General features: G+C 44.1%; 1 protein-coding gene across 2 annotated transcripts; it reads left to right on the top strand.

Moving 5' to 3' along the window:
• The first annotated feature begins 6836 nt into the window (after window positions 1-6836).
• plppr4b (phospholipid phosphatase related 4b) lies at window positions 6837-20619 on the top strand. 2 transcript variants are annotated; one of them, XM_076988525.1, is made up of 7 exons: window positions 6837-7230; window positions 12401-12586; window positions 15898-16027; window positions 16147-16342; window positions 17783-17840; window positions 18633-18806; window positions 18933-20619. In XM_076988525.1, exons 1-7 carry the CDS (start codon window positions 7153-7155, stop codon window positions 20325-20327), a joined length of 2217 nt encoding a protein of 738 aa, XP_076844640.1. In that variant the 5' UTR covers window positions 6837-7152; the 3' UTR covers window positions 20328-20619. The 2 variants fall into 2 exon arrangements, with proteins under 2 accessions (XP_076844640.1, XP_076844641.1); XM_076988526.1 differs by lacking the exon at window positions 6837-7230 and having other exon boundaries at window positions 12405-12586; window positions 15939-16027.
• Window positions 20620-25463: the final 4844 nt, after the last annotated feature.

Here is a 25463-nt window from a genome sequence, read left to right as displayed (position 1 = left end):
ATAGTAATACTTTCATTAATGGTATACATATATTTTTATTACATATTACTTTCTGAAATAAGAATGTGTTAATTCCACTATGAGCATAGCCAAAACAGCAATTAATCATAGACAATGATAGTACACAAGTGATTAGGAAGAAAATGCGAGTGTAATGAGTTTAGAGTTCAGTTTTTGGAGCTGGTTCTGTGTGTGATGTGAGTTGCTGGTGCACTCCTATCAGAAATACTGCAGTGCTGTGGTGAGGTCTGTGTTGCTGCTTTTATATGGAGTTGCATCATGCTGACCCAAGTTTTACTGCTGCATTAGATCATAACCTTGTCAGTCCATCCAGAGGCTGTGAGTGAAGACTAGGGCTCAAATGTTTCCATAAAGTGCGAATCCAGTTTTAAAGTAGTCATACACACACTGCTTTACAACATTTTTTGGTGTAGTTGCCGCATGTTGGTATTATCAAGATCAAATAATGTACACTAGCTAGCACAATCGTACAACTGCACATTTTCTATAATGTTACATCCCAGTTTAATATACAAACTTGCAAATGGTTAATTATGTCTCATTTTTGGTACTTTTTCTTACAACTTTATTCATACAGAACTCAAGTTGTGGTAACTCGTACATAATTTTATGCAATCACCCCCTTTTTGAACTACACCCTTGCTGACAACTGCCCGGTGTACTTAGAGGAGGTTGAAAGAGATCATGAATACGTCAAATTCTTTGTGAAAACGAGGTGCCATCTGGTGGTGCCTTTGAACAAGACCTATCAGGCATTTTTACGCGCAAATAATGGGGTATTAAGGACACCTGTAACTACATTTGATGCAAAACAATGATTTTAAATGCTCTTCATCTATTTGATGACACATTATTTCTATGCATTTCGATACATTTGCTGGTAATAGTAAAGATCGCGCATCACAAAAACATTTTCCATGACCACTGTGTATCATCCATTGTTCCTTATCACTATGACTTTCATAAAGACACAGCCTGACAAGCTGCCATCTTAAATAAACGCTATCTTAAAGTGAGATTAAACATTTTATCACATTCAATGAGCGGTCGCTTTTTAAAGGGGGTCAGAGTGACAATTATTCCACAGCAGCAGGTCCAAAGCTTTGCTTCCGCGTTCATCCCGGCTGATCTGAAGAAGGCCTCTCGTCTAAACGGAGAGACTCACAGGGCAGTGTTGCACTGATTGCTTTGGCATGGCAAATAGTCACCCCCACCCCGTCACGTCGGCACCCAGTCACCCCGTCACCCCCACCCCGTCACGTCGGCACCCCGTCACCCCGTCACCCCCACCCCGTCACGTCGGCACCCAGTCACCCCGTCACCCCCACCCCGTCACGTCGGCACCCAGTCACCCTGTCACCCCCACCCCGTCACGTCGGCACCCCCGTCACCCCCACCCCGTCACGTCGGCACCCCCGTCACGTTGGCACCCAGTCACCCCGTCACCCCCACCCCGTCACGTTGGCACCCAGTCACCCCGTCACCCCCACCCCGTCACGTCAGCACCCAGTCACCCCGTCACCCCCACCCCGTCACGTCGGCACCCAGTCACCCCGTCACCCCCCACCCCGTCACGTTGGCACCCCCGTCACCCCCACCCCGTCACGTCGGCACCCCCGTCACGTTGGCATCCAGTCACCCCGTCACCCCCCACCCCGTCACGTTGGCACCCAGTCACCCCGTCACCCCCGTCACCCCCACCCCGTCACGTCGGCACCCAGTCACCCCGTCACCCCCACCCCGTCACCCCGTCACCCCCACCCCGTCACGTCGGCACCCAGTCACCCCCGTCACCCCCGTCACCCCCACCCCGTCACGTCGGCACCCAGTCACCCCGTCACGTCGGCACCCAGTCACGTCGGCACCCCGTCACCCCCCACCCCGTCACGTCGGCACCCAGTCACCCCGTCACCCCCGTCACCCCCCACCCCGTCACGTCGGCACCCAGTCACCCCGTCACCCCCACCCCGTCACGTCGGCACCCAGTCACCCCCACCCCGTCACCCTGTCACCCCGTCACCCCCACCCCGTCACCCCGTCACCCCGTCACCCCCACCCCGTCACGTCAGCACCCAGTCACCCCGTCACCCCCACCCCGTCACCCCCACCCCGTCACGTCGGCACCCAGTCACCCCGTCACCCCCACCCCGTCACGTCGGCACCCAGTCACCCCGTCACCCCCACCCCGTCACGTCGGCACCCAGTCACCCCGTCACCCCCACCCCGTCACGTCGGCACCCAGTCACCCCGTCACCCCGTCACCCCCACCCCGTCACGTCGGCACCCAGTCACCCCGTCACCCCCACCCCGTCACGTCGGCACCCAGTCACCCCGTCACCCCGTCACCCCCACCCCGTCGGCACCCCGTCGGCACCCAGTCACCCCGTCACGTCGGCACCCAGTCACGTCGGCACCCAGTCACCCCGTCACCCCCGTCACCCCCACCCCGTCACGTCGGCACCCAGTCACCCCGTCACCCCCGTCACCCCCACCCCGTCACGTCGGCACCCAGCCTCCACTCCCCAGATTAATGAGCTGGGGCCAAGATGGAGAGATGACCGAGCATTTCATTATGTGCTGAAAACAGAAAGGCTGGATGAAGAGAGACTCGTGTTCCCACTCACACGTCCTCCCCGCTGTGATTTAAAGCTCTGTCTTAGGAGTCTGGAGGAGTATAAATTGATTTGCCGTGATGAAGACCAGTCCCCTTTACTTTTTAACTTCAGGTGAAACACTTTTCACGAGGTACATAGCTATTAAGTTTTAATGTGTTTCAATATTTGCAGTGTTACTCAGTTTCAAACAGATGTACTACAGTACTGTATATAGAAGGTCAGACTATCACTATACATTACACTGACTGACCCAAAAAGACTGTGGTCAAGCGTTGGCCACGCACAGACAGAATGTTGTTTTCTTCACACATAAGTTAATGTAGTAGATTATAGCTATTCGAGTTACACAGATTAAGGCTGAATTTGGAGGACTGAATGGTAGTGGAGACTGAAGAAGATCCCACACTTGGGACTTTTGGAGATGAACATGACTCCATTGTAGAGGTGCTGGAAGAGCTTCTCTACCAGAGAACACACGAACACCAGAGGGACATTTATCTCATCTGTTGTATCACCTTCACACAGAGCCAGATTTGTTAAATGAGCCCCCAAAAAAGCACTGTTGTAGGATCCAGGACTTTACAGGAAGACATTGGAGCAGAAGTTTGGAGCTTTTATTATAAGTGAGAAACTGACATCATGTACTAAGAAAGGACAAACATCTTCTTATCTGAGCTAACTGGGTCAGGACCAGGAACACATGGTTTCAGCAGAGCAGTGTTAGGATATTATGAAATGCTGCTTTAAGTCCTGAACTAAGGCTAATATGAAATGGTTGAGTCAGGACAGGGACCCCTGGTTTAATTCTCTAGTATTTTGGAGGCCTTTTTTTTGGAGGTTGTTTTGTGCTTCACTCATTTGGGCTGCTGTGGATGTTGGGTCGGTCCTGCTGGTGAGCTCACCTCTCTCACTGCTCTCATTTCCACTCTAGCTGAGACGTGGGCGCCTGTTCCTGCCTGTGAGTCTCCACTCTGTCTCCACTCAAACTCTGCCCCTGTCTGAGTTTCAATACCATCTCCTTTGATGCTTTAAAAAACGTTTGTCATGTTGGCGAGCAAGGCAGCCACAGTTTGACCACTGACTGTTGGCCTCCTTGGAACACTACACTGCTTTGGTCACCCAAGAAGCCAAGGGTCACCCAAGAAGATGTGTCATTATCTGATGATTTGCATGAAAGGTGTGGAGAAAATCATTTTGCACTTATTCCAGAGTCTCAATCTGCCTTCCCCAGGTGTAGGTTAGGCCTACTGCAATGTCTTATTGCTCCATAGCGATAATAACACACTGATTAAACCCCCTTCACACCTTTCAGGTGAAAATCACATATTTAAGAATGTCTTCCATGTCTGATACGAGTTTTTCACAAGTTCTTGGTCATTTTTTTAATCTGTGATTTTAAAACCATGATAGTAAAATGCTTCTCATATCAACAGGTCACCTCAAGTTTAACACTTGTGGTTTAGGCATTGTAATTAATTTGCTGGGGGTGTCTCCACAAATGATAATAGACTGCAGTGAACGTCTAGTGCTGGGTAATCATATCTTACCTCCACAGCAATGCAAATGCAGAATTTGCTCCCATGCTCTTCTGAAGGCATGTTGTCTTGTAAGCCTGAAAAAAACAAATGTAACCTTCTCACTTGAAAACTATGTAACCGATTTGAACCACTAGATGGCGCCCGTTCTCCACATTTCTTGATATGAATTGCCGTCTTCAACATTGCTGTCACCGTAAATCTGTACTGCTTACATTAAACATTAATAAATATAAAACAGAAATGCTATAGCCTCTCTCTTTATTAATACGCAACGTAACAACAACAGTAATTCAAAGTGAAGCAGCGGAAGGAAATGCCGCTGGTTATCCGCCACCAGGTGGCGCCCTTTCCAAAGAAACTAAAGAGAATTCACTAGCAGTGGAACCTTTTATAGTTTTTTTTCACCAATGTTTTCACAAATAACACCAGACACAAACACAGAGGATGTGAACTTTGTGTAAAAACGTAACGGCTGTTCTTCACAATGCCTCAAATTAATCAATTGCTTCATATCTACACATTGAAACATGCTAATATAACATGCGTTTGTAGCAGAACGCAGTCTATGAAAAGCACATTACTTGTTTGCAATCTGTATGATTTTAGTGATAGTCATAGTCATAGTTCCTTTATTTGTCTCCCAGAGGAGAATTTTTTCTTGGAATGAGGGCATACTGCACTACAACAAAAGAACAGACAGACATACAAAATTCCATATGACCCAAAAACCATGATTACAATACATTAAAGATTTGAAGTGCAGTACATTTTACACTTCTACACAACCCCACAGCCCATTACAGATTTAAAGTACATTACATTTTATACTTCTACCCAACCCCACAACCCCTATACAGCCATAAACAGTCAGATGTCATTATTATTTAGGATTTTATTTCATTAGTGTAAAAATAAACCATAGAGACTGTATGTCTTATACAGTGCAAGTTGTCTGCAGTCTGATGTACAGTTCATGTATATCACAGTATTCATAATGGGGATGTAGTGTATGGCTCCCGTGAACCACAGATATCACCTTATTCTCCCACTCACACATCCCCCGAACCCATTAACCTGAAATACAAACTCTATTTATCGGGTGTTGGTAGGCAAATAGCCCACAGAGGCAACACTGTATTTTCTTCCTAGTGTAAACACATGACATAGACCACGTGCTAAATAATAACCACGAGATATGGGACGAGATGAATGAGACAGTCCTACCTGAATATCAGAGGTACCTGCAGATTACACGAGTACGTTTTTTCTTTCTCACTCTACTTAACTGTTCCCGGTGTTGTTTATAATCATACCAAAGTTTAAAAACAGCTTAGTCTCTGTTGCCACACATTTATCGAGACTTTATAACACACCAGGCAATATTCATTTACTGCTGAGTGGTGGGAGCGATACTGCGCATGCGCTCTTTGAGTGGCCCGTAGGTTCGGTAATGGCGGATCCAGTGCCAAAGGTGCGCATTACCTGGTCGTCTTCCTCCACCTGATAACACTATCTGTGCACAAGACATCCACACCACGACGTTCGTGTGGTTTCAGAGTAACACAATCGGATAGCAGAGCAGCTTTCCAAATAAAAGAGTCTATTTCCAATATACCACAGAAAAAGATCAAATAGTTAAGAATGTAGTATAGTGATTGATTAAATCTTGCCTCTTTCAGTGTAATCTCACCTTGTCCATATTATGGCCTTTTGCACACTCTTTACTTAGCCTACATATTCCTGGATGATATAGTGATATAAAGGTCTTTTCATTTTCGTAATTAAATGGTGCCACTTCAGGTCCCAGAACAGTTCGGGACTTTTGATGAGTTCAAAAAAAGGAGAAAACTCATTAATGTGCTTTAATCCTGTTGCCCTCTGCTTGACTGATGCTGTCGACGTTTATAACAGGCTGGTTGTGTATTCAGGGCCCACGGCCTATTTCACCTGGTCCTGATTCCGTGCACAGATCCAGTCACCTGTGTGTTTAGCTCATAGTATTATTGTCACAGTCGTAACATGTAGCATATACAGTCCCAGCATTGTAGCACATCCACACTGCGCAACCATACATTCATAACAGCCTCTAATCCACAAATTAAAAACATAAATAACTTAAAAGGGAGCTTTGTTTAAAGACTCACCTCATTGATAACCATATTATTGTTTCATGAGTTACCAGCGATTTCTAAATACACCTATAATTGTCCTTGCTCTGTTTGATTTAGTTGCTATGTTTAATAGTTTATTTAAACATTGACAGAAGAATGCTTTCATTTAAGAATCTCAGATTAAAAATTCATAACCATAAGGGAATAGCTGACAACAAAAGAATTTCTTTGTAATGTAACTGTTAAAACTAGATTAGATTAGAATTAGGAACAAATAACACTTAAAGAATTTAGATACCAAACTGTTACCTCTTTATGAAATATATATTAGAACATATGTTTGTATTAGAACAAATATGCAAGGTAGCCCAGTGCCGTTTACATTAACAATCCATACAAATTATGGATTAAAATTACGATATTAATATTATAGTAAGAATGAATGACACGAATCGTAAGTATGACAGTGTTGTAGTATTAAATAAATACTTTGCCCTGTGCGCTCCTTGAGCCCGTGAGATCAGAGGAATGCAAAGCGGAGCGCTTGTGCGCATGCGCGGCAGCACACCTACAAATACATTATTCTCGGGTGTAATGTGGCGGTTATATTGTGCTCGCTGGCGCTTGCAGTTTAGAATATGAGCGTTTTACAACGATGCGCGCATGAGTCGTAAAAGGTGGATTGTTTATTTTTTATTGTGGTCATTTATTTAGATGTTGTAATAACCCATGTAGCTAGTCAATCCGTCCGTGGTGGTGCGTATGGAGCAAACAGCAGCTCTGAACTGGGTGAAGGTGGTCGCGGTCAAATAAAACGGTCCAAGTTCTCCCGGTTCGTGCGGTCTGCGGGTGAGAAGCGGTTTTACCATGTCTGCCAGAGAGAGACTTGCTGGGAGGATGACCAAGGATAGCATTACTTTACTGCCGTGCTTCTATTTCGTTGAGGTGGGTTATCGATCACTTTGTGTCTTGATTGGCTTGTCGTTCATGAAGAATGCATTGAAGGTTCGGGTGACGGTCCGGTTGGACCATTACGACGTGCCACCGTGAAAGCTGACCATTAAAATATCTCATCGTGCCCCCAGCTGGGACGAAGTGCTCCACTTGCTCTAACGTGGGTGATTATGCATGCTTTAAACTGGTGTTGTTTTGAACATAAGGGGGTTTTGTTGGTAATTGTAAATATCTGACTCCAAAGCCTGCATTAAAGCCATTTTGCAACATGCATTAATGACACTGTGTTTGATTTAAAATGAAATGCATTTAGGCCCCCTACAGAGTTTGGCTCTTTGAAAGTATTGAGAGCAAAATTAGTCACCCATATCAGTATTCACTCTTTATTACAGCTGTGGAGATGGTTTGAAAACAAAAGTTATTTTGTTATTTTGTATATTTTTGGAAATTTGGAAACACTGACACAATTTCTTAAAAGTTCATTTTCTTTCTTAAGAAAATGTATTTCTTCCCTACTGACTTTCTTCCCTAACCCTAAGTTTCCTCATCTTTAATGTAAACAGGTCAGTTCATTTGTCCTGCACCTCGGCTCTCTCAGGTTAACTCTTGTGGTCATTATGTCCTGAGGTTTTGTAGTCAGGACATTTCTTTAAAAATCCCTCTTTTACTGCCTGACAGTACAGATCCTTAGTGACAGCATACTTATGTTCACTGAGGAACTGTCATGCTCTGATACACACTCTCTAATGGACGAACAGTCTTATCTCTATACTAACACACAGGCCTAATCCTCGTGTGTTTTAGTCTGTGTGTTTGTACTAGAAGAACTTCATCCATCACTCTATCCTAGTGTGGAAGTAGATCATAACACAGAATGGGCACGTAGGGAGTCCTACAGTCACGGCAGAATCCCGAGCGCACACACTCGTGTGTGTGTGTGGGTGTGTGTGGGTGTGGGTGTGGTAGTATGGCTTGGGTCAGATCACACTGGGTATCCACCTCCCCTGTTCTCAGTATCTCAGGTGGTGTAAGCTCCTGAATATTGAATTATGATGCATGAAGATGCCAATGGACAAAATAGTAAAATGGCCACAGGCAGAAGTACTACTCATAAACAAAATACTAGAGATGTACGGGGAATCGAAGGTTTGGTGCTTACTTACTAACAGTTGGTTAGTAAGCAGTCATGGCAGTCATGGCCTGGTGGTAGGGAACTGGTCTTGTGACCAGAGGGTCGTGGGTTCAATTCCCAGACCTGAGGCCATGACTGAGGTGCCCCTGAGCAAGGCCCTTAACCCTCAATTGCTCACTTGTATAAAAAATTAGATAAAAATGTTAAGTCGCTCTGGATAAGGGCGTCTGCCAAATGCCATAAATGTAATGTAATGTAGTAAGCCTACATCATCAGTTGGAAGTGTCCCATACTTGATGTGACTTTTACAATTATCTTCATCATCTAAAAAAATGACCAATTTAGACCAATTTAAACCTAAGCGGCCGTTGTTTTGTATGAATGTATTATTTAAACTTCTCCGATTTTTTGACGGTTTGAGGTGCGATGCACTTGACTAACCATAGAAGGCCGTTTTCAGGCATGAGTGGAACTCTAATCTGTCTCACCAGATTGGCTGATGTGATGCTGAAATTGCACCCATGTTTAACTCCTGCAGTGCCTGTCTGTCTTTCAGTCTGACATGGCACCGTGAACAGCCATATCCAAGCATTACACCCTAACTTTGTCTGAATGTGCTCCAAGAGTAAAGGAAGTGTCTCTTACACTCCAGTATTAAATGACTTGCCTTGGTGTATGGTGATTATTGTGATGGTCTTTAGGCCTTAATTAACTAATGGAGACTAGGGGCATATTATGCAGTAAACGGGTGAGATTGGGGGTGGGTACATTACGCATCAGAAGGTCTTTTGGTTCACCTCTGTTTAATATGCACATTGTTAATGCGAGCAGCTGTGACTGCCTGCTGAAGTTTTACTGTATTCAGGGTGTGTCCGGTGACCTACAGTTCCTCCTCAGCAGACGAGAGAGAGAGAGAAAGAGAGAGAATGAGATGCGTAGGCAAACTGTTTTGATGAACCCATGGGGCAGGTCTGCAGATTCTTACTACACTCAGTTCTAACTCATCTGCAGTCTCCCATTCCTACCTGAAGGATCTCGACGAGGTTTTAGGGAGAACATTCCGAACAACCTTTCCTATTTCAAACATACCTCAGTTTTCAGTTGCTGTCCTCTGGGGGTGTTTGTTTTTGGGGGAAGTGTCTTCCATCTTCTTTTTACAAATGAAATGCAGAACCTTAATAGATCATCCTGTCATTAAGTTTGTACTTTCTTATTCTAGTATTTCTTGTGTTATTCCTGTTCAGTGAAGGATTTCTAAGCCTTTCATAGCTTAGCAAGAGGCAATCACTCTGTCCCCAAGAGAGCGATATCTTTTGGATCAGCAGGCAGTGGGGGCATCAGTATGTCCTCTTCCTGAATATTGAATTATGATGCATGAAGATGCCAATGGACAAAATAGTAAAATAGCCACAGTCAGAAGTACTACTCATAAACAAAATACTAGAGATGTACGGGGAATCGAAGGTTTGGTGCTTTTCAATTCTTCGATATAGCAAACAATTTGATTCCAAAACTTCGGATTTCTTTTAATATTCAATATAGCGTGAAAGAACCGAATCAGTATTCTGGATAAGTGCATGAAATTAGCACGTGCTACTCTGACTCTGATAAGGGATGCACGCAAGCCAGCTGGCTTGGTCAACGAAAAGAAAAAAACGGGTCAGTAACCGAGTTAGCTAGGTAGAAGGTAGGAAGGCGGTAACCTAGCTAAGCAGCATGGCTAGGCTAACAACGACTTTCTGCCATGTGTCCAAGCATTCAACCAAGGAGTACCATGACCTCTACGATGGAAAGATGACAGATTAGCAACGATAAAGGCTACACCACAGCTTCCTTAAATGATTAGTGAGATATGCTAATGACTTGGAATCCTGGCTGATAAATTATATTTTCATCGTCATCACAATATGTACATGTGCAACAAACACGTCGCAAATCCATGGCGTGTGTAAATAAAATGTTTTTCCTTCTTTGACCTATCAGATAAAACATTAACATCATTTGACCAATCAGATAAAACGTTAACATAATTTGACCTATCATATTAAGCTCCAGCTAACGTTTCCTCAGCTGGCTGCACCATGTTATGTGCTCCCTTTATTTTGTTACATTGGAGTTTGTTACGTTTTGTACTTGTTAAACTCCTACATTTGTAGGCTCCGTCCGAAATGCCGTACTTCTCTCCTATAGGCTACAGTACATCAAACGGTAAATGAAAAGTACCCAGATGGGTTACTGAAGTGGGAGCCATGTATTTTGAAGTATGCGATTGCAGTACACTGTCCTATTCCAGGATTCAACTGGAGCACTTAACTATGATCGTGTGAAAAATGGTATTGGTAGTATGCACACTGCCCAGTCACCCAATGAAAGAACGTACTGCATTGAAATCTAGTGCGTAGTGCGTACTGCTTTTACTTAAGTTACTGCTTATGCCATTTCGGATTGAGCTGAAGACTCACATTTGCTGCCATCTTTTTTCTTGCACATTTTGGGTCCATAACATTGAGTTTAGAAGAAAATGTTTTAAAGGAAACAGCAGAAAATACACAATTTTTGAATTCAATGTCTTTTTAAATGTTTTTTCAAATGAATTTTCTAAAAATATTTTTTTTCATTTATTCAATGAGCATGTTAACAGTGTTCATGTTAACGCAGAAACAGTATAGCTAATATGAACATTTAAATATATGTTCATTATGGAATTTGTTTTAGTTTTTATTTAAAGTTTTTTGCATGCTACTATCTCTGCCGAGTTGAATGGATATACTCATCCAAAACTTTTCATTGCAAATAAAAAATTCTATTAAATTCTATTCACCCCGAATTAATCATTGTAGAATTGAACATTGTTATTGCACATTGTTTTCAGGCCATATGAGCTCATGATGCGTGCATCCATCACAATGAGTCAAGCATGTAGCCTGTTTAGTTGTTAAATTCAATGTGGACTAATTTTAAAAGGAAAAATTGATGTTTACAACAGAGCAGTTGTACACAGACAACATTGTCCTGTCATAATGACAACAGGTGGCATCACAAAAAAAAACTGGTGACAAGTGTCTCTGAACCAAAATTTTCAAATTTCAAGGTTTAAAAATATGTATACTTCAAAAGCAATGTTGCAGTTGTAAATATTGTTGGATTCCCAAGCTGGATTGAAATAGAACTGGTACAGATTGAAATTCTGGATCTTGTGAATCGAAATCTACTCAGATCAGGAAATTTAGTGCCTAAATGCTAGTCCTAAGACTGAGAATGTTTGCACTTTATAGCATCTTGTGAGAAATGAGTTCCTAACAGAACAGCTTCTCAAAGCACTTAAAGATAATTGTCATTTTTTTGTATGGGAGCCAAGACACAACAATAAGAGCTTGGGGCACTTGGGCGTCTTTCAGGGCCTGATTAAGCAGTGTGTTACATACAAGTCCATTCGTAGCATCACATGATGAGTAAAATGCCACTTATTCTTTTAAGCTTTAGAAAGAAAGCATTTAGATTTATTGGTAATTTTGTTTGGAATTAATTTCAGTAGCATTTCTTTCTCATCTGGTTGATCTAAACCCATTTAAATCTACTTCCCCAAGGAGTGCTCTGGTCTTAATTCACTGTTTTATGGTTGCTACATGGGATGTTTGTGCACGTTTTGCTATTTGCAGTAAATCATGATCTTATGTGCTTTAGCTTTTATCATGTCTCACTTTGGGTTGCAGGGCCCCACTGTAAATAAGGTCTTGGTCCCTCTTTGGCATTCCCTGTGCAAATAAAGGATTTGATTTGTTCATTTTAGTGATTTATTTAATTGGTCAATGATTATGCATCACATTGTGATGGTGAATAGCCACGTTAAATAATCTGTCTTGGCAAATTAATATTACAGTATTTTTGCTCACACAGACCCCACACCCATGATATCTAAAAATAGCAGGATTCACCCTTGGTGAAGTCACATTCTCCCTAAAGTAAAACGCTGCACAGACGCTCTGTTGCCGTCATCTTCTCTCATTATTTTGTTTCGTTTTCTTCCAGCTTCCAATTCTGGTGTCGTCTGTGGTGAGCCTTTACTTTCTACAGTGGACCGACATTTTCAAACCCGTGCACTGGGGCTTCAGCTGCCATGACCGCAGTCTGAGTTTGCCGTACGTTGAGCCGATGCATGAGGTCATACCCTTCCTCATGCTCCTCAGCCTGTCGTTCGCAGCACCTGCCATCACGGTGAGTAACACACACACACACACACACACACACACACACACACACACACACACACACACTTCTTCATCAGGGCTTCATCTATTCTTAGTATGCTGAACAGTCATAAATGTTCTCCTGCTTGCATGAGTTTGTTAGGTCAGCTGAGGGAAGCTGTTGCCCTCAGCACTGTTCATTTAAGATGTTTAAAACCAGGACAACACTACTGCTCAGTTCAGAAAGGCCCAGGAAAGACCAAAATCAGGACAACACTACTGCTCAGTTCAGAAAGGCCCAGGAAAGACCAGCTGCATCTTTCCCTTTGCTCTGCAATGCATTAAAAGTAAAACTGTATGATGTTGTATTGTTTCACGTTGTTTTTTAAGCCAAACCTTCGTGATGGGTTGAAATCTATATAGAAATTGGAGAACTTGTCATGTTAACTCATTACTGGGTTGCACACAAAGAAAAATGGATACTTGCTGATAAAAATCACCATAAATCCACCGGCGTTCAACATTGGTTTTATTATGATCCACTTTAAACAGCAAACTATAACGTAGCTTTTACTTGATCGACTGTATTTAAGTGTGTTCTCTGTTTTCCCGTATATCCAAAAATTCTTATTCTGTAAATCAACATGGATCTGTGCCAGCCCATCCCTGTGTCTAGGACAGGGGTACTCAACTAAATTTGTCCGCCGTCCAATTTTGGCAGATACCTGTGACCTGTGTTTTTTTTTGGTCCGTATCCAGTTAATCAGGAATGAGATTGGGTCCGGACAGGACTGCGTTCGGGTCCGGATCCGGACCGCGGTCCGCCAGTTGAGTACCCCTGGTCTAGGATGTCAGGGCAGGTGTGTGGCAGTCCTTGTGAGGGCCATGGAAACACGGGTGACCCTGCTTTTCACTACTGAGCACAGCTGTGGAGGAACAAGTGGGTCTCAAACCAGGCAGTGTGCATTAGAGTGGACTGCAACACATTAGGCTGGTATCAGGGGTTGTGGGTCGCCCACGCACAAATTTGTTGATTCTTTCACACTTGCTGTCAAGTTCTCAAATCGTATTAGTCCATTCTTAGGGAAAAGACATGATGGGTAAATGGGTTTGAAGGCTGAACTGTGAGAAGATTTGTTGGCCACCGTGTTTCTTGTAACCCAGCAAGGTCTGCACTGGGGAGCACAGCCAGAAACAGTACCTCATATGGACACTGTCTCTACAGCCAACTGTGGGGAGAAGATTGCAGAAGGTTGCTGGGGCTTTAAAAAAAAAAAAAACAACTTGTCTGTTAAAAGATTTATAGCTGTTAAAAGATTTATAATTAAAAGATTTATAATTTAGTATCGGTCCTTTTACCTTATTTCAGTTAAGCTTAGTGTAATGTTACAGTACTTAAATGTTCTTTGATTTAAATTTGAGAACACATACTACCTTAATATTAACACTCGTGTAGAAATGCACGTTTGGCCATGAATCATGAGTAATGAATCATGAGTCTTCTTTCCTTCTCCTTAGCTCATCTTTGACTGAGGTCTGTTTACCTAACAGGCCAGATTTAGCATTAGGGAGGAAGTGACTGTGGGGCCTCCTGTGGTTTTGCCAATTGTCACGGTGTAGAGGAGAGGCTGTGTGTAGGGATTGGGAGTGCTGGAGCCCGTCAGATGGAGCAGTGTGCTGTGATCGGCACGCCGCCTGGGCTCGGGTTCAGCTCACAGCGTGACACATCATCAAGCCAACATGCAGTCTGTATCCTTAGCACCTCGCCTGCCAGGGCGTCGTGTGGAGCACCGCACACATCAAACGCACAGTCCCGCCGGGATTTAAACTCCTCACCGAGCGACCAAAGCAGTCTAAACTATACAGGCAAGGCAGCAGCTGCCATATGTATGTGGTCTACGCAGGGGATGTTTAGAATAGCTTCACCTGACTGTTACGGTTGGCGAACATTCTGCACTCTGAAGCATGACCAAACGAGGGTTTCTAAACAGCCTTATGGACCTAAGTGTAGCTGAGGTGACCAGGGCCGCACCGAATCATGACATGGTGTAGTCTTCCGTTTCACCTGTGATGTCAGACCGGGTCACATGGGACAGCTGTGACAAATTGAACAGTATGTGGGTGCACAGGTGTACAGGTGTACAGGTGTACAGGTGCACAGGTGCAAGTCTGCAAAAGTGCACCATTGTTTCATCCCTTTTGGTGAGAAGTATGTGCCGGTTATAAAGCAGCTCATGAAAATGGCATTTCCAGTTCGTTTTTGGTTTTTTTTTTGTAAATGCTACAGCAGTGATCTGTGTGCCTGCATTTTTATGTTTGAGTTTCTTCACAATATGTTGAGATGTTCCATGGCCTGAACAAAAGCCAGTGGAGCAGGTAAACTGTAGGGACATGGTAGTATATGCAGTTATACACAGTAGTAGCAGGCTATATGAACTGGGCTACCACAGCATCACAACTCACTGTGACCACTGGCACATCTACACAGCATTATAATATCCATAACCTGTTACATTCATCTCCATTCACTGCAATACCACATGTATATTTAATATATTGTAGATATCAAAAATTAGAACAACACTATTTTTATTTTTGAACATTTAAAAAAATGTTCAAAATACTCTGGGAACATTTTATCTCAATTGCGGTTAATGAACAATTTTGGGTTTTTTTTGCAATTTTTATAGTTTTTTTATAGTTCACTGACAAGTGTTCAACTATTAAAGCTGGGATATTTTTTCTAGTTAAAGGGGTAATATTGTTGGGATTATAAAATTCACAAAACAGTTGCTTCCCTGAGGCTGACTGGACAGAACACACGTGCAGAAGAATATTTTTAAGTATTAACATAAACTTATATTATGTATGTGTAAGTATATTAAGTATATGTTACATGATATAATTAAAAGCCAAAAACTGAAATAACCAACACGGGCAAAATTATGTCGGTAAGAGGTTCTGAATGTCGGTTTCCATGTATTTTTGATAAATTGCCCTACTCAGTAGAATAAGTGAGACCTTTACAGACTGGTGTCACACACCCTCATCCCTGTACTACACCCTAACCCTGACCCTGACCCTAATCCTAACCCTGACCCTGACAATGACTCAATTAAGACGAAACAAAATTCTATCTTAAAGTTTATTCAAAGTATGACACTGTGAATGATCTTGTGCCTCTGATTCAAGATGGCAGCTTGCCATCAGTCCATGGAGTGAAATGTTTTCTCAGCAGGAAAGTAAGAGAGGGAAGGTGAGGGGAGATATCTACAGACGGACATGGGATCTCTGTCTCTCTTTTCAACACGTCTGACCCTGGGGCTCCTCTGTCTGTAGATTCTGATAGGGGAGGGCGTTCTCTTCTGCTGTGTGTCCAGAACTCCGAGCGGCCACGGAGCCGAGGCTGACATCAACGCAGCCGGCTGCAACTTCAACTCCTACGTGCGACGAGCCGTCAGGTTTGTGGGTAGGTCCATGTCCGCTTGGCTTCCTTCCTTCTGAGAGCTTCAGTTTCTTTTCATTGGCTTTAGCCGACGTCTAAGTCTCAGAGGTTTATTGAACTGTACTACACGTGTGTTTTCAAAGGGGTTCATGTGTTTGGACTCTGTGCCACTGCTTTAATAACGGACATCATCCAGCTGTCCACGGGTTATCCAGCCCCCTACTTCCTCACTGTCTGCAAACCCAATTACACCCACCTGAACACTTCATGTGACGAGAACGCCTTCATCCTGGATGACATCTGCTCCGGGCCTGATGTAGCCATCATCAGGGCTGGCAGGTAGGGCCATGAAAACTCAGGGACTGTCAGCAGGAAGTTTATATTGTTGCAAAGGTATAAAACAAGCTAGACTGGATAGCTACTAACTGGATCAGCTTTTTTTTCTTCTAAATTGGTGGAAAATGTGATTATGCTTTTCTGATGCTGTGGAGAACTAAGTTTGCATTCCCAACCATAACTGGTGGATACTGGGGAACCGAGCTGAGTATCAGCATGTCAGGTAGAAACTTCAAAAGCATGCAAATGCTCTTCAGTGCTCCTTGCTGGAGCTGACGGGGTTAAACTGTGCTCATGCCTTCCCCAGACTGCAGGCTTGAATACAGGATTCACAGTGTTGCCTTTATATCAAGGAGCTATCTTCAGGAGCCCACAGAAGAGGAAGTTCTCTTGTGGAGAATAGGGGTTGTAAAAGATGGTTTTGTTGCTCACATTAATGAGGCCGTTTTCAGGGAATGTGGCAGTGCTGTGCATGGAGTGTCAGTAATGAAAATGGGAACTGTATCCACACTCACAGCACAGAATGCAGACCATTGATTCACACTAACAGCATGGGGTGACACCAGTTCAAGAAACCAGTTCAAGAAACCAGTTCAACTGGACAGACCTTATTTAAAGATTATTGAAGCGTTGTAAGATCATTGTGCATCTCCCTTTATCCCTGAGTACACAGTCTAAAAATACATGTTCCTCTTACACCACAGGAGTAGACTACAGAGATTCGGGCCTCCAGTCCACAGACTGCTTGAACATGGAGACAGTCTGCTGGGAGACGTGGGAACCTACAGTCAGGGTCTGGGTTAGGGTTGGGGTCAGGGTTAGGGTCGGGGTCAGGGTTGGGGTCAGGGTCGGGGTCAGTGTTAGGGTTGGGGTTGCGGTTGGGGTCAGGGTTAGGGTCAGGGTCGGGGTCGGGGTCAGGGTTAGGTTTGGGGTCAGGGTTGGGGTCCGGGTCAGGTTAGGTTAGGGCTCGGACGTCCACTGGACTCTGCTGGCGTCCCACTCAGGGAACGCAGAACGAGCAGCTTTTCTTGTCCTTCAGACAGAATGAGGAAACAAGCTGCTAAATTCAGGCTGGCACTGGGAAACGGCCACAGTGACACTAGCTGTGGACAAACGCAGTGCAGCGTGTTTTACGGCCACATCTACGTGAGATTATTTACCTCAGAGCAGCTGCAGAAATATTGCAGGTTTACATTCCTGGAGTATTCTTTTGGTATGCAGTATACCAGAGACCCTATTCATAGTTTTACATGTTATAATAAAATCATGTTATAATAAAATGAAAGCTAACCTTTGGCAGTTGTTGTGGTTTAGTGATACCACACGCAGTTATGTTCTTCTCCCTGCACTTTTGGGAAAAAAAAAAAAGGAATTTTAAATTTTTATTGATAAAATCAATATTACAGCACCCAGTGTGTTTTGACTCTTGGCTTTCATTTGCAGAAAATCCTTCCCTTCCCAGCATGCCACATTGGCGTCCTTTGCCGCCGTCTACATTTCTGTGAGTAACACAGACTTCTACGCAGTCTATTTGGTCAGGTCTACAACATTCTACCTCTTCACACAACGCTATTTCATTTGAGATCTGACCCACAGCACTTGAACATTGTGTGTTATGATATGATAGAATATTTCAGAATTCAGTATTGTTGTTTTATTACTTAGCTTAGCTTAGCTAGCTTAGTCTTCTCTCTTCTGAGTAAGAATTCAGTACAGACTACAAACAACACAAAGTCAGCCGAGGTGCAGGAGGCTGTCCAGTTGGCGTCCAACCTTGCGCTGGGACCCTGGAGTAGCAGGCGCGTGTTCATGCTGCGGACCCAAGCAATAAATGTGCCGTCTTAGTGAAGTGACTGGGAGTGCTGGGAGTAAAGTGACTGGGAGTGCTGACTCCTGTGTGATTTGGACCAATCCCAGAAGCTGCATAAGGCTGAAATCTGCTCCTTCATCGATATAAAACACTGGAATCAAATTAGAGTGAACAGATGTTAGCGTCTTAACACTAGCTTAGGCTTTGACACAAATCCTGTTCCAACGTGTTGTAATTAATGTAAGCCAGACCAACTGTTAACCAGTAAGAAACTGAGCCATGCTCAGAACCACATTATGTAAGTTTATTATTGTCGTCTTGATTAGAGTTAAGATCAATTTTTCAGAGTCTGTTTAAACCTAGTCTTAGACTAAAATGGATTTTGTCTAGAAAGTCAGCACTGTCGCTGGCGTGGAGCCCAAAATAACCAGGAAATTTGTGTTACACTGACATTTTAATGCAAATGCGTTTGTTTCTGTGAAGATGTATTTCAACAGCATCCTGACGGACTCGTCGAAACTTCTGAAGCCCCTGCTCATCTTCTCCTTCATCATCAGCGCCATCATATGTGGCCTGACCCGCATCATCCAACACAAGAACCACGCCATTGACGTCTACCTGGGCTTCCTGCTCGGAGGGAGCATTGCTGTTTACTTAGTGAGTTCTGTCCTCGACTACACCGGATCCGACTACACCGGAGGACATGTGTGGTCCTCTGTGTGGCTTCGAACATCCTCCATTGCGTCTTGAGCCTCTTGATCCTGATCTCTCTCCTCGTTGCAGGCTCTGAACGCCGTGGGGAACTTCCAGCCCAGCGAGGAGAAGCGCGGTGGCCGTGAGCCCCCGTCCCGAGACCCCCTGCGGCCCCTGGCCGACCTGGGTCAGCGTAGGAGCCACCACCTGCCCGCCAAAAGTCGCAGCAGCAGCAGCAGCGAGGGCCCCTCGTCCTCTCGCCCAGACGGCGTCCTGCACCGCGGTGCCCCGACCCGCCATAGCTCCTCCCTCAGCAACCTGAAAAGGTCCAGTGCAGATGTGGAGATGATAAGCCCCAAGGCCAAGGAGAACATGGTGACCTTCAGCCACACTCTGCCCCGGATACACTCGTCCGCCGGGGACGAGGACGCCCTCTGCTGTGCCACCGTCCACTCCACCCTGGACTCCAACCGCTCCAAGCAGCTGCTGTCCCAGTGGAAGAGTAAAACGGAGAGTCGCAGGCTGTCCCTGCATGCCATGGAGCGAGGGTCGGCCCAGCTGGAGGCCCAGTCCAGCTCCGAGCTCTCCGCCATGGGCATCAACGGGGAACGCCACGGCCTCAAGCTGACGAGCACTACACTACCCAGCAACCCCAGCGGCATTGCCGGAGGCACTAGGATAGTCGTTCAGTCCAGGCCGGGCTCCTCGCAGCTGGTGCACATCCCGGAGGAAGCTCAAGAGTGCATCAGCACCTCACCAGGTGGCACGGTGCAGGGCAGTTGGCTGAAGAGCATGGAGAAGGGCACGGCGCCCCCTATCAGGACTAATGGGAACGGACAGCCGCGTGTCATGCAGGTCATTGCCATGTCCAAGCAGCAGGGCCTGCTGCCAACTGGCTCACCCAGCTCAGAAAGTAGCAGTCACACCAGCTCCACCGCGCCCCTGCACCGCTACAAGAGCCTGACGGAGGAGCCGGGGCCAGGTGCAGCCGGCCAGGGCTCCATGGGGGCCATCGTGAGGGTGGAGGCGCACCCGGAGAACGGCCGGCCACTCGTGCACGCTCACTCCACCGACGGTGGTGGCACCTGGACCTGGAAGTCCCAGAGCAACTTCAGGCAGTCCGTGGAGCTCAACGACCTGAACCGCGACACCGAGAGCACAGAGCTGGTTCAGGACGGATACGGAACCGCAGACAGGACGAGGGGCAACTCCGCTGCTCCCGTCTCTGCTGCAGTGCAAACTCTTCCCACCATCTCCGCTGTCTCCAGCGTACCCAACACAGTGCAAGACCACCACCCTCATCAGGCCATCTCCACCATCCGCGTCACCCCCCTGGAGAGCAGCGAGAACGGCCCCCGGAGCCGCGACTCCACCCTGTGCAGAAAGAGCAATATGATCCTGATTCCTGAACGAGGAAACAGCCCTGACAACACCAGGAACATTTTCTACAAGGGCACTTCCAGCACTCCAACTTTTAAAGAGTAGCAGCCATTAAGGCCTTTACATTGTTTATTACAAAAAGAGAAAAAAAGATGAGGATTATTACAAGGTATTCACTGTATTTATCCACATGTCTGTTTTGTTGTTCTACTTTCCCTTCTGGATAGACCTAATTATTTTTGATGATTCTGACTGTTTTATCATGCATGAGACGTTTCTGATGTATCCACCGTAACAATAAGCACAACCACAGAACGTTTGTAGGCTGTTGGCCCGTGTGATAATGAGGAAATATACTGTAGCATATCATACAAATATTTTATTGTATGTGACACACTGTGAAGTTCAGCTAGTGCCAAGTATTAATTAAAACACTGTAAACATCTAAAATACATTTATAAAAGTAATTTTTTAGTGACTATGGTAGCCAATACCCTTATTTATTTTTTGTAATGCAAGTATTTCATGAAATTGGTGCTGCCCTATTAGAAAATGTAATAAGGCAAGTTAGAAAACTACTGAAACCTTTGCAAGCTGGATCTTGAAAACAGACAAAAATACCATTGTAACCCTAGGTGTGCACTCTTCTGAAAACTGTGTTGTGAGAAGCTTTTAATGACCGTAAGTGCTTAGAACTTTCTCTGTAGCTAACGATATAGTATTGAAATATCATGTACCTATGGTACATCCTCTTACTTGCAATACAAAGGATTTGTTCTCTCCTCAAATTGCGTTATTTCACCATGACTTCATCACCAACTTACTAGATCAGTGTCTCTGGCTCTCAACAGTACAGATTTGCTTCACTCTGCTGTACTGAATGATGTTTTGAATAGTCCATGTCTCACTCACATGAAAGAGGCAATAATGACCCGTGTGTCTCTGGTCTGCGGGTGGAGATGGGTCTTCCTTTAGCGCTCGTGAGAGAGGGGAGCTCTGTGATTCGCTGTACTGCCCCGCCAGTCACAGGCCACACCTCCAGCTGCTCTCACACCTTGTTTATTTTGCACCTGAGCGGTCAAAGTGAGCCACAGTAATGGGGCAGGAACTGTAAACATGCCGGACCCTCTGTCTGCCTCTGCCCTCTCTTAAAGCCCTGGTATGTCCCATTGACAATTTATTGCCTCTGTCTTTCTGGCTCCTGTGAGCCCAGTTTAATTGTTCGGTACTGTCAGTTGGTCTTTGTACATCACTTTACAGTAGTTCTTGGGAATTATAGTCACCTAAGGCATCTCTGTGTTCAAGTGTTTACTAAGAACATACACCTGGTCGGTTTTATAATGACAAATAAAGACACACCAGTTACCTATTTTTAGATTTACTTACCAAATGTGGTGTCATATCAATGATCAGATCAAATAGAATCTAATGTTTATTTTAATAGACATTATGATTAATCCTATTCTTTGACACTGATGTTGCTGTTTGACTTTTTATATGGTGTGTGTAAATGTACCAAAGGGTATTTTAAAGGACATCTGTGTTTTTACTACAGCATTTCTATATTGGCCTGTATTCTTCTAGTCGAATATGCTGTGTCAGCACAGCTAGGGAATCTGCATGATGACTTGACACTCAATACATTTACTTAGTTCTCATTTTGTACAAAAAGAAAAAAAACACATAGTTGCAGGGAATAATTGTTTATACTAGATGAGAAATATTGGTCGACAATCTTTGTGTTAAAGTAGATCTTTGTAAAAAAAAAATAAAGTAGCAACCTCAACATGGCTAAGGATATTCAATTCTGTATGTGCATTTGATATAAATAATGCCTGAAGCATGCTGTGTACGGAGGCTGAGGCACTGTTGCCCTGAAACACTCAACAGGATGATGCTGGGATAGTTGTGTATGGGTAGGAGTCTGTTGCCACCTGTTTAACTGAACTGCCTCAAGGGGAATTAGAAGCAGACATTGTGCTTAATAGACTGTCGTGAAACGGGATCGATGTGGTGTTCCAGTGTTTAAATAAATGTTTGTTTATTCCAGAATGAGGTCTTCCTCCTCGTCTGACTGGACAACATTGCTTGAACATTTTTCAGCATTTTCTTTGTAGACTTTACGCTGCTTGTGTTCATTTGTCGTGAAGAGTCCTTGTGTCTGTCAGTGGACAGCACACTCCTTAAAGGGCAAATCTGGCCAAGAGTGCAGGCAGGGCTTTAGATTATTCAGCCCCACTGGAAAACAGGCAGGATGCAGTTTGATCACACACTTCCAAACGTTTTGTCCTCAAACCATCAGTTAGTACCTCATTAGAGGTAATTCATAGTGAATTAGCCTGGTCAGATAACCTGTTAGCCTTGTCGGATAACCTAACATATTATCCTGGTCCGATAACCTAACATTGTAGCCTGTTCAGATAACCTATTAGCCTGGTCCGATAACCTAACATTGTATACTGTTCAGATAACTTATTAGCCTGGTCCGATAACCTAACATTGTATACTGTTCAGATAACCTATTAGCCTGGTCCGATAACCTAACATTGTATACTGTTCAGATAACCTATTAGCCTGATCCGATAACCTAACATTGTAGCCTGTTCAGATAACCTATTAGCCTGGTCCGATAACCTAACATTGTATACTGTTCAGATAACTTATTAGCCTTATCAGATGACCTGATTTAATAGCCTAATCAGATCTAACATTTTAGACTTGTTGGATAATCTGATGTTAGCCTTGTCAGATAACCTGAAATATTATCCTTGTCGGATAACCTGATATTCGACAAAGTAATGTATTCGCTTGATCAAGTGACCTGACACATTAGACTTGCCAGATATCCTCAAAGATTACCTAGACCAAATTACCTGGTCAGATGACATATTGTATTTGCCTGGATAGATATAGTATAGTGCAGCAGCATTGAGGCTCAAGTTTATATTTCTTTAGGAAGAGTTGGCAGACTACACAGTACTCTCAGTATTATGCAAACTGGACAGTACCAAATTACATGTACATGTACCCATGCTAACATTACCTGTTTTTCTCACTCATCTGGAACTTTGCGTGTGTGTGTGTGTGTGTGTGTGTGTGTGTGTGTGTGTGTGTGTGTGTGTGTGTGTGTGTGTGTGAAATTGTGCAAAATTCAACATGCCCATATTTAGATTAAATCAAAATGAATTGAAAGAAGTGGGGGGAAAAGACATTCAAGTTAATTTTAAATTTATATTTGTGATTTGTGTTTTAGACTGTTCTTGGAGATGAGGCTAGTGTTATAGGGAGTATATAATGTAAGATTTTATTGAACCCAGATGAAATGTTTAGACATAACAGCTGCAGTATAACATTATTCAGTATATTATTACTGCAGTATATTATATTCACTATAATATACAGTGAAAGGTAAGAATATACACATGCAAAATGGGGACAGGGAATATTACTGTGACAATATAGGAACGGTGCAATGTTGCGACACTCCCACTTCGGTTTTTCATGTTGTGATGCTCAGTATGATTATTTCAGAGTCACACACTAGTCTTTGAAGAGCGTCCTCGCCATACTTGAGATGCACCTACTGTGAAACAGCTTGTGACTTCAGTTAGAAGAGGATAAGGTTTAAGGCATTGTCTTAAGGCATAGCCTACCATCTCCTGAAAGAAGTTACCGTAGATAATACACATTAAGACTAATATTTAGGTGATTATACAGTGTGTGTGTGTGTGTGTATATATACATATACATATAAATATTCGATTACCCATCCAAATGATCAGAATCAGGTGTTCCAATCACTTCCATGGCCACTGGTGTGTAAAAGTAAGCGCCTAGGCTTACAAACAATTGTGAAAGAATGGGTAGTTCTCAGGAGCTCAGGGAATTCCAGCATGGAACTGTGATAAGATGCCACCTGTGTAGAAATCCAGTTGTGAAATTTTCTCGCTCCTAAATATTCCACAGTCAACTGTCAGCTGTATTGTAAGAAAATGGAAGTGTTTGGGAACAACAGTAACTCAACAATGCAGTGGTAGGACACGTAAACTGTCGGAGCGGGATCAGTGGATGCTGAAGCGCATATCGTGAAGAGGTCGCCAACTTTCTGCAGAGTAAATCGTCACAGACATCTAAACTTCATGTGGCCTTCAGATTAGCTTAAGAACAGTGTGCAGAGAGCTTCATGGAATGGGTTTCCATGGTCGAGCAGCTGCATCCAAACCATACATCACTAAATGCAATGGAAAGCGTCGGATGCAGTGGTGTAAAGCACGCCACCACTATAGAGCAGTGGACGTTCTCTGCAGTGACAAATCGTGCTTCTCTATCTTGTAATCTGATGTACAAGTCTGGGTTTGGCGGTTGCCAGGAGAACGGTACTTGTCTGACTGCATTGTGCCAAGTGTAAAGTTTGGTGGAGGGGGGGTTATGGTGTGGGGTTGTTTTTCAGGAGCTGGGCTTGGCCCCTTAGTTCCAGTGAAAGGAACTCTGAACGCTTCAGCATACCAAGACATTTTGGACAAGTCCATGCTCCATGCTCCCAATAGTTTGGAGCTGGTCCCTTCCTCTTCCAGCATGACTGTACACCAGTGCACAAAACAAGGTCCATAAAGACATGGATGACGACTGGTGTGGATGAACTTGACTGGCCTGACCTCAACCCGAGCAGAAAGTGAGAGCCAATCCTTCTCGTCCAACATCAGTATGTGACTTCACAAATGTGCTTCTGGAAGAATGGTCAAAAATCCCCATAAACACACTCCTAAACCTAGGGGACAGCCTTCCCAGAAGAGTTGAAGCTAGTCTAACTGCAAAGGGTTGACCAACGTCATGTTGAACCCTATGGATTAGGAATGGGATGTCACTTAAGCTAATTTATGCAAATACTTTTGGCAATATAGTGTATGTACAGTATACACTTTCCCTCTCTCTTTCTCTATATATATTGGCAGAGAGAGAAAGTGTGTGTGTGTGTGTGTGTGTGTGTGAGAGAGAGAGAGAGAGAGAGAGAGAGAGAGAGAGAGAGAGTGAGAAAGCGAGCGAGCGAGCATTTGGCAGGTATTTGAATAATACATTGGGTTTTAGTGAATAAATGCTCACATATGCCCATTACACTACACTGGCACAAGACTGTGTTAAATTCTTTAGCAGTTCTTTCTCTCCCGCTTTTTTATATATAAAAAACCACCAATCAATGTGCCCATACACACTGCCCCTACAGGCTGGGCATTATTTGTGTGG

The sequence above is a fragment of the Brachyhypopomus gauderio genome, unplaced genomic scaffold, assembly GCF_052324685.1.
Source record: "Brachyhypopomus gauderio isolate BG-103 unplaced genomic scaffold, BGAUD_0.2 sc62, whole genome shotgun sequence".
NCBI lineage: Eukaryota > Metazoa > Chordata > Actinopteri > Gymnotiformes > Hypopomidae > Brachyhypopomus > Brachyhypopomus gauderio.
This window is presented reverse-complemented; position numbering and strand designations above follow the sequence as displayed.